The sequence below is a fragment of the Elephas maximus genome, chromosome 6 (genome assembly GCF_024166365.1).
Source record: "Elephas maximus indicus isolate mEleMax1 chromosome 6, mEleMax1 primary haplotype, whole genome shotgun sequence".
Classification (NCBI taxonomy): Eukaryota; Metazoa; Chordata; class Mammalia; order Proboscidea; family Elephantidae; genus Elephas; species Elephas maximus.
Genome location: NC_064824.1, coordinates 111,707,252 through 111,717,336, shown reverse-complemented (window position 1 = coordinate 111,717,336; position 10,085 = coordinate 111,707,252). Strand labels below are relative to the sequence as shown.

Below are 10,085 nucleotides of genomic sequence, written 5' to 3'. Positions count from 1 at the left end.
TTCATGTGTTTTCAAACTTCAGCCACCCAGACTACACAGTTCAGTATTTTCAGCTCCTTTCATTTTCTTTTTCCCTTTAATTAGAGAAGTCTCCATTCCCTCTTTTTACAAATGTGGTCAAGAAAGGTACTAACTGCTACTATTTGAAGAAAGAAAATGCATTTCTTTTTCTCATAATGATAAAAAGTTTTTTCCAAATTAAAAAAAAAAAGCTGTGACATAACTAATTGATGAAACTCACGGGCAATACTTTACACTCAGGCTACAACTTTTTTAGACGCTCATCCTTTCCTTTGACTTTGGGGGATGTGGCATACACACGGGGGCGAGGAAGCAAGTACACACACTAATTTTAAACTTGCAGGTTAAAGCACTTTGAAAATAGTACGAGTTGAGCTTCATTTCAAACCTGAATTTCCTTCCCGGTCCATTCCCGAGGACCTCTCTATCCTGATTCGTATCCTGGGTTACTGGGTGCTGTTTCTGAAACTGTACCGCACAGTTAATTGCGAAGCCCGAGTGGGTGGGTCCACGCGCACATCCCGACTGGGGCCAGGACGCCGATCCCGGAGTTCGGCGCCGGGCGCCCGGATCGTCGTCCCGCTCCCTTCGCCTGGCCTCACCACAAATCCCAGTTGGAAAGAAAACTTCACGCGGCCGAAATGAGCCTCCCTTCACCGTTCCAACCCTTCCTTTCCAGCCGGCAGAAAACGTGAGATTTATTATGACTCGGAAGGAGTGCGCTGGGGTCGCCAAGGCGCGCCGGTACACTGGTTACCTGGTCCCCTCTTGGGGGCGGGGTCCGCGGTCCGGGGGCCGCCGGGAGGGGGGCGACGCGGCCGGGCGCGCGGGTGGGCGCGAGGGAGTGCGCGCGTCGCGGAGCCGCCGGGGCAGCACTTGTCCTGTAATCGATTGCCGAGCGCGCCGAGCGGCCGGGCGCGCAGACACGCGCACACGCGCCCTCGCGCGCCCGCCCGCGCGTGAACACGCATGGACACACACGCACACACACTCCCACGCGCCAGGCGCCCGGGCCCCGCACACACGCACGCAAGCGCGCGCGCACGCACGCTCGCCCGCCCGCGCCCCGGGCCTCGCCGCCTGCCCGCCCTCCGCCCGTGGGCGTCTGCGCGAGCCCGGCCGGCGGGGGAGATGTGCTCGGGCGCCGCCGGATCGGTTTCTCGGGGTTTGACCAGCTGTCCCGGGCTAACCCTGCTCCTCGCTGAAGATGGAGGAAGTAAAAACAGGATTACCCTTAGCTACAGAGCCACTGCCTTAGTTTCCACCACCAACTGCAGTGCACAAACACACGTTAGGCACAGGAAAGAAAGAAAGAGAGAGGACACACTAACAGTAAACACAAACAAAAGGGTGATGGGATTATTTTACTGCATGCACTGCTGAGGTAAATCTCCGCTTGGCTTTTGCGTGGTGAAGAACAGCTCTTGTTTTGTCTTCTGATTCATAGATAATATATAAATATGTGTATCTGATTTGCAAAAGGGGGGAGTGTTTTCAAAGTTAAGTGTAATTATATAGCATCTCGTTTTGCACTGTGATGTGATCAAATGACTTGTTGCTGTTAACCAGTAATAATAATAATATAGATGTTTTTCTCTGGGAGGGATGGATTGTGACTATGATTAGGATAATGATTTCTGTAAAGGGCGCTCAGGGAATCGGGTTGACGATGATGTCCTCTGTCTTCTCGTCCCCTCGTCATCTGTTTCTGGGATGTTAATTGATTAATCAGCTCTCATCTCTATAAGCCGTCATGAATTTGGGCTTGTTTTGCTTTGTTTTAACTTGAATTTCAAGGAAATTGGGTAGCCTGGAATAAATTGCAGCTGTCCAGATAGAAGGTAATACCCAGATCCTGTCGGAATTAAAAGGAAAAAAAAAAAAAAAACGAAAAACCCAAAACTGGTCTGACACACGTAAAAAGGCAGCAGTTAAATCACTTTGACAGGTTCTAGTATGGGCGAAAGAGATGGAATTAAGATTATTATTATTATTATTTCTTTTTTTTTGCCAAGGGCCAAAAACAGTCCTGTGAAGTTGGCCTAGGTTCCTCGCTGGGTTCTGCCTGACTGTCCCTCCCTTTTACCCCCCTTTTCTTTCAGTTTTCTTGTCTTAGCTTTTGGTCGATTCTTAAGGAACCGGTGGATCAAGTTTTTTCTCTTCTTGTTAATCGCATTGCTGTAGCACTGACTGACCTCTCTCTCTCTCTCTTTTTTTTTCCTCTTTCCTGAAAGTACGTGGTGCCATTCCTGAGTGACTTTTCCTACTAGACCATCCCAAAGGGACGAGGGGGAGGGGTGGAAGGAGGAGGAGGAGGAGGAGAAGGGGGGTGTTCCTTCTCTCTCATTTCTTGGTTTTGTTTATCAGCCGATCTGTTTGCTGGATTTGGGCTCCGAATGACCCACCTGTAAAGTGCTTTCCCTTCCTCCTCGCCTTGAACTCTGCAGGGGGCTTGGCTAGGAGGGGACAAGGGAGGGAAAGAGAGAAGGGGAAAACACAAAAAACTTCTTTCTTTCTCCCTCCGTTTATCTTCAGCCCGACATTGTCACCTCCTCTTTGAGGAGTTAGAAGAAGCTGAGATCTCCCGACAGAGCTGGAAATGGTGATGAATCTTTTTTAATCAAAGGACAATTTCTTTTGTATGTACATTTCGTTTCTCTTTCTCCTGTTCTTTCTCTTTCTTTCCTTCTTTGAGGGTTAATAACCCTTTCATTGATGGGGCAGACTTATTTCGTTTCTCCCTGACGTTTCTTTCTTTTTAATATGTGTGTGTTAAATGTGTACATTTTTAAAGAGATAAACTCATTTGTAAAATATCCGAAGAAACTGCTCCCCTTTTAAACTTTACAGATCCCTTTCTTTAAAGCCTTATGTAATCATAATTTGAAAGAATTTGATAACAGTGCAGCAGGTTGAAATTTAAGTGCTACGTAGTGACTGAGTTGGGAATTTGATCTGATTATTCCATAAAGAAAGGAAGAAAAGTTTTTTTTGGGGGGGGAGGGTGGTGGTGAAGAAGGGGAGGGGAGGGAGAAGGGAAGTGGTTTTGGAGACAAGAAGTGAAGCTGCCTGTTTTCCAGTAAGTAATGGAGAAATTCCAGGAGCCAGGGCTAAATATACTTGGCGATCAATACAGAAATGGCTCATTGTGAATAATTTAGCTGCTGGTGCAGTGAGAGTTTTGAAACTAAAGGCAAAAAGGACCAGGGCCAAAGAGGGGGGGGGAGTAAAAAAAAAAAAATCTCCTTAGGATGTGTCAATTCTTTAAACTTTTTCTTTCAAAGAGTACAGTTAGATTACTAATCTTTTCAATACGTAAAATCAGAGCTAGAGGGTGTCATCTCATACAATTTACTTTTGTTTCTGAGAATTAAGTTCTTGTTTGTGTCATTAGTACATGAAAATAGTTCCCCAGACTTAAAAAAAAAAAGTGAGTCTGCCTCCCCCACTGTACAAAAGTTTATGAAATTTTCAACATCAGAATGTATTAAGCAGGCTTGGCATTCATACCCCTCCACGATCTGGCAAGAAATTAAGGTTACATTGAACAGGTGCTTAAACAGAACTTGGGGTAGGCTAAAATGTCAATACAAGTCAGCGAGTTGGGTAACTGCTGCAGAAATCTGGAGACACACTTGGGCACTAAGTTTTTTGTTTTGTTTTGTTTTAGTATGTTTGTTTGCCCTCCCCCCCCCCCCCCATTAGAACATGATGAACCAACTTGCAACAATTGTGAATAGAGCTATCTGTATACTGGGGAAGTCTTCAAACTGCAGCGTGATTGTGGGAACTAGTGAATGGTAAAATACTTAAATCCCAGTTAAAGCTGGCATATTTGAAGCGTGTCCCCCCCCCCATATTTTTTCTTTAAACCAAGTAAATTCTGATTAAGAGAGGCATTCCTTTCTTGCTACAGCCCATCTTGAAGCACACTTATCTTTCCTATCCTATCTCCAGCAGGAATCAGATCATTTGCAGAAAGAGTTCAGTGACTTGCAAATGAGCACATACAGTACACTGTAGCATGTTTCTTGGGCACAGGTTGCAGCAGCAGCAACATGGGCTAACTGCTTGGAGCTTCAAATAAGTTAAGCATTTAATGGCAGATACTGAAAGGATTCATTGTTTTAAGGGTATAATCTTTTATTTTGCAGCACTGCACTTTGACTATGGAAACAGAGGCTATTGATGGCTATATAACGTGTAAGTATTCATTTTCATTAATTTGTTATTGGTAATAAAATTACTTTTGTTTTCCCTGTGTTTTAGTACATGAATTATAAGATTTTATCAAGAATTCCAGACTCTTATTTTGTATCTGTTCAGAATCTCACCTTTAAGTTAGTTTGAGGAAATAGCAGCACAGAGACAAAATAAGAAGGAAATATAGAAATATACTGTCTACTGTATTAAGAATAATATTTAAAATCAGTAGTAGCCTAGCAGATCAACATTTTCCTACTTGAGTTTTTCATTAACTTTACTGTAAGTTTAGAATAGGTCAGGTTACATATATGTGAACTAATAATCGTGTGTACTAAATATTTACTACTCTGTAACCTCATTTTTCGGTCATGCAGTGTGAAAGAGAATTAGCTTTCTTAAGTTGACGTTTTCTTAGCCAACTCTCCTTTCAAACATCCAACTGTCTGATAGCCAGCATTTTGGAAAATGTTCAGTATAAATACAGTATACTTAACAATTAAATTAGATGTTAAAAGTTTTTTTTCAATTAAAAGTTACCTTAGAAATCAACTGCTTCTCTTCCCTTTATTTTACAGATAAAGGTATTGCAATGATGCATTTTGTTTATTTTTTATTATGGGCTGGCTATGGCTTTTAGTAATTTCGTGCATTTACTATTTTATTTCTAAAGGATATTTTTTTATAGCTTCTTTTAAGGTGAAAAGGTTATCACATCAAAATTTCAAGACTAAGAGTGACACTGCATAGAGCAAAGTTAAATAATTAGATATTATGTGACAATGAACAGAGACCAAAAGATTTTATTTTGTGCAAGCAGGTGACAATGAGCTTTCACCTGAAAGGGAGCACTCCAATATGGCAATTGACCTCACGTCAAGCACACCCAATGGACAGCATGCCTCACCAAGTCACATGACAAGCAGTAAGTCTTCATTTTATGATTTTTTTTTTTCCATTTCTCTAGTGACAGATTTGAATTTGTTAGGTCTGTAGAGTCCTCTCACATTGTGGTGTGTAGCTACTGCGATAGATTTTGCTAAAGAAAGAGCAACAGAGATTTATTCCTGTTCAATTTAGTGTCATAAAACATGAGTCTGCTTACTAGTCTGAACTATCCCAAGGTGGCATTTGGGAGCTGGTGCTTACCTATATCAGGTAAGAAGTGTTAGGATTTGCTGATTATTGTTTTGACTTGCCTGGCTTATGTGACTGGATTTGTTGTTTTTGTTGTTGGGTAAAAAATATGGAAACACGTCATTTCCAAAGGACTTTAAACAGTAAAAAAATGAAATGATTTTATACTGCCTTGGTACAAAGGTAGTCCATCAGTGGTAGAATTAGTGGTATCTGCTCTCTTATTTTTTTAGAACATGTGAAAGTTCCTCCTTCAAAATATTGGAAGTACAGTGTGACTGCTTATTTATGGAACTCATTTATATCCTTTTCTCTAACAAAGTGAAAGCATTTTGTTTTAGATTATCCAGAGAAGAACTGAGAAAATCTGGAAGGATGTTTTGAGTTTTCAGGAATAGACAGTTTTGGCTATTTTTGATCAACAGCCATTCATTGATGTTGTAAACATGGTTTTTGTGTAGTAAAAGACCAATTTACATACTCAGAAGTGACAGAAGTTAAAATAACTTATTTATTAAGAATATGGTTTGTTTTTTTCTTAATCATAGGTTTTGTCAGTTCATTTGTCAAGTGCAAATGCTCTATTACCTGTACTCAAAGTAATTTGAAACTTTGTGTTTCCCTTATACTTTTGGTCTGTGTTATATCCTTGTATGTATGTATGCTATGTATATTACATATTCTTATATATATAATTTGGATGTAAATATAACTTAAAAGTTTTCTATTGGGTGATAGATGAAGGAAAAATTTTTTTAACAAGGCTTTAATAAAAGAAAACTAAATTATCTACTGCATTATGTACATATTCTTAAATTAATTCTGATTATTTGGAGATAACTTTTCCTGTTCACATCCTTACTACAGTTCTCAAAACTTCAGGTTATTATAAAGTGAGAAGATCTCTAAGTTGTAAAGACTTTTGAATTATAAGCAAAAGTATAGAGAATACTATTGATGAAGCCACCGTCATGAATACGTTTTGCAGTTTATTAGCTTCAGGTGGTTCATCCTAGTCTTCAAATTATCAATGAACTAGTTACATTTATTTGTTTAAAAGTTTTCTTTCTTTTTTTAATGGGAAGCACTTGTAAGACAATTTTATTCTAGCAGCAGTTGTTGAAATTCCTTTACATGTAGAAAGAAAAACCAATTAAAGTTAGTGAGTGGCTATATACTAAATTAGTGTTAATCTCTTACAATGGGTTTTATAGCATTAGATTATTTTTTTTTAATTAATTTGGCTATTGGTTTGATAGAAGTTATACTGCCGCAACGTAGACAGTACAGTCTTTACATTTTAACATAATGTTACTACTGCTTTAGTAGAACAGGTTTTTATTTCTCAAATAATTTTCACGAATTTCTTAAAGAGTAAAGATAGATTCATATGCAATTTCTGTGAAATATTTAGCTATTGGTTTTCTATACATTGGATATTTGGGGTTTTTAGTAACTGTTAATCAGAGACTTTCGATTGTCATTCGCTAGCCACACCAGAATATCAGCTGAAAAATGCTTTTTAATTGGTTAATTGGCTCCTTGTGAATTTGATTTGGTTTTGCACATACTTCACAAAGGCAGTTTACCCATCTATTTTGCATAAACAGGGCAAAGCCTAGACATGACCAATTTAAACAAATGAGAACTGTGCCTTTGACATTTGAGCTTTTCTCACCTAACGACAGTAAAATTATGTGTTTGGTGAAGAGTTTATTGCTTTTTTTTTAGCTTATTAGCCTGTGGCAATTCCATGTTAGTAGAGTTTTTGGCTAGGCTACACATGTTTTCAGGTTTTATTCCAAAGGGTTGCAGGTTAAATATTTTGGCTCTCACTTGAGAGCTGTCTATTGCATCCTTTATGTAGCCTCTATTTACAGTATCTAGGTTACCCACTTAGGTGTTAGATGGAGACGATACCCATTTTTCCCCTCTCTTAGATCTAGGAGAATATCAGCATTTTAGATTGCCAAAGCAAATAGTGGTAGAGAGGGACTCTTGTCTATTAATTAGAACAAGAGACCTAGAATCCGTCACTCAGGTGTTTTTCTGGGACTTGGAATCATTTTGTGTGTATTTGACCTGTCAAATCACTTGTGTCCGAGATCACTTGTTTTTTCCTAAATCCCTTTATGTGCATTGTTGGCTTTATTAAGTGAAAATGGCTTATTTATTTTCTGTATTTTTTATATCTTCAGATGTACTTCTCGGGGTGGGGAGTGGGGGGCTACTGCTTCCAAAAATAGAACTATAATTTTGATTCAAAGTGTTAAAGCCAAAAGTAAAAATGAAAACCTTTAAGGTAGAAAACACAGCAAGGAGAGAGGACAGGAGTTGATAAAAAATATACCGTAAGGGAGAAAAAGTTATTTTAAAACAGTTTAAAAAAATAAAAGACTTAAAACCTTGCCTTTTGATGATAGCTAACATTCTGGCCGTATAGTGTCAGTCAGCTGTGACAGTCCACTTACTGTGGCTTTAGGAACGTGGTCAGTATTACTATAAGGTCCTAGTCATTTGTTTTGCTTATTTGGTGACTATTCGAAGATAAACGGAATCTGTACAACTTGCTGCCAGCTATTGTATAAAAAATAATGACAGCAGCTATCATTATTTGACAGTGCTAGAATAGAGCACAAGCAACTTGGGAGAGAACTAAAAATGTTATAATGCCTGACAGTTTCTGGTTTTAAAATTCGGCATGTAAGATAATCTTAAAAAGAAGTAAGAGGTATTAGTGATCTTAGCATTTTATAATGACTACTTCCTGTGTTTTAGAATGAAATTTCTTGGAGAATTTGAGACATTCTCTTCTGGAATAAGGAACTCTTTGATAAGAAGAAGGGCATTGTTGCCTGAGATCATTAGTGTATGTATTGAGCCGGCTGACACTCTTCAGTGTCAGGGATGTCAGTATATGCCTTGATGGCTACTGGAAATACACAGTGTTAAGTGATTTTAAAAATAGAATCTAGAAGTTATAATCTGAGACAGACAACTCAGACAGAACAATATAAAAATAATCCATAGTGCATTTTGGCCCATCACATGAGATTTTACTTTGTGATTCCCTCTGTTTCTGGGTTATCTCATTTCCAGTTCTTGCATAGTCGCTTCTGTATCAGTTGCAAACTGTTCTACACCTGCCGCTGACTATTTTGAAAAATATCTCAGGTTCAAAAAATTGTAATGAATTTTATTTTTCTTATGACCTACTCTATGCCAGTAAGTAAATTTTCTTGCAGGTAGTTAAATCGTATGAAAATATACCGTGTCACAAAATTTGTTTCTACTACTTTAAAACCTTTCCATGGATCAGCTGCTCAGTCAATACTATTTATCAGTCAGTTTGATGGCCAGGTGGCACGTATGGAATTGGGAGAAGTAGTAATTCTAGTTTTACAAGGCTCTGACCACTAATCAGGTCAGGGAATCTAGTTTATTCTTTTCAGAGCGCTTCGCATTCATTTTTTTTTCTTAGCTAGTTTCCATTTTTAGAACCTCGTGAATCAGAAATATGATTTCTATTTTTTAATATGTGGAAATCGACGCCTGAAGAAATCAATTGCCTTTTTAGGTTGCTTAGCGGAAAGGTGAAGTTGTCAGAAATGGGATATAAAACTGTGATGTTACCTTGTGGGTTAGTGGAATCCTTTAACTGGTGTCTCTCTATAATGTCTTTATCTCAGGGTGCCCACCCTGCCCAATAGTGATCCATGGTTTAGTGCCAAAAGTAGTATTATAGAATTAGAAGAGTGTTATTAAAAGGGTGGAGTGATATCAGGTCATCTTGTTAAGCACGTGCGCTAATATACTTTTTTGAATCTACCTTATGATATGGGACTCACCAGCTTTCTGAGTTGTCCTCTATATAGCTTTGTTTGGCAGTCACCCTTGGTTGGATTTCCATAGGATGCACCCTAATATAATACCAGATGGACTTGATGTAAAATATCACTTTGTTTTGAATCGTAGTACTTAGATTTATATATACCCAGTATATTTTAGATTTAGTTCTTATTTTTTAGACATTTTTTTAAAAACCTTGATTTGACTTCTCTACCGTTATCGGAGGTAAGTGTCATAACTATGTACCAAAAGAAAAAAAAAAAAAAGAAAGGGAAGTACATATGTGTAGGGAATTAACAGCAAACGTGCTGTATTTTTTCTTTGCTCTCTCCTCTCCTAATTAACTGAAAGCTCTTGCTCTCTAGGAGCTCACATTCTAGTAGGAAACTCAAACAGTTAAACAGGGTCTTATACTACAGTAAGCCCAGTACGCTGACTCTCATGGGTGGTGGCGTGTGGTTCTAGTTGGGGAAAACTTCCTAGAGGGAGAGGTTGCCTGAGCTGAGACTTATTAAATGAATAGGTTTACGGGAGAAATGGAAGACTTTCTCAGTAAACGTACCCATCATGAGCAGAGGTGAGAAGTATGTGAGATATTCTGGGAAATACAAGCAGTTTGGTATTTCTGGAGTGTAAAGTTGGAGTCTAGACGCTTGAGACCGGAGATGACACTGGAGAGTTAAGCAGGGCAAGATGATGGGCAGTTTCGTGTGATGAGGGATCTTTGATTTCATTTTCAAGGGAGCCAGGGGTTTTAACAAAGCAGATGACTTCAGTCTTTTGATTGATATGGATCACACTAGGTACAGTGTGGTGAAAAGACTGTGGATGGGGACCAGGCTAGAGGCTGGGGGGGATCTAAAGGAACAGAAGAA

At 39.1% G+C, this 10,085-nt stretch overlaps 2 protein-coding genes across 11 annotated transcripts in view; one reads left to right on the top strand and one right to left on the bottom strand.

Moving 5' to 3' along the window:
- The first annotated feature begins 546 nt into the window (after positions 1–546).
- Positions 547–10,085, top strand: part of IKZF2 (IKAROS family zinc finger 2) — a 173,740-nt gene continuing 164,201 nt past the window's right edge. For 2 of the 10 annotated variants that reach the window (XM_049888954.1, XM_049888947.1), the window contains exons 1-3: positions 2,365–2,623; positions 4,176–4,224; positions 5,045–5,149. In XM_049888954.1, coding sequence (XP_049744911.1) covers positions 2,621–2,623; positions 4,176–4,224; positions 5,045–5,149 — 157 coding nt within the window. In that variant the 5' untranslated portion in view covers positions 2,365–2,620. Of the gene's footprint in view, positions 713–1,144; positions 1,406–2,057; positions 2,255–2,362; positions 2,661–3,521; positions 3,593–4,175; positions 4,225–5,044; positions 5,383–10,085 lie in introns of those variants that run through there. The other 8 variants (XM_049888948.1, XM_049888949.1, XM_049888952.1 and 5 more) reach the window with 8 other exon arrangements.
- On the bottom strand, positions 650–2,368 carry LOC126078347 (putative uncharacterized protein ASB16-AS1). Its single transcript, XM_049888839.1, has 2 exons — positions 2,294–2,368; positions 650–1,222 (listed from the first exon to the last, which is right to left on the bottom strand). The coding sequence occupies exons 1-2, from the start codon at positions 2,366–2,368 to the stop codon at positions 650–652; spliced, it is 648 nt and encodes a 215-aa protein (XP_049744796.1).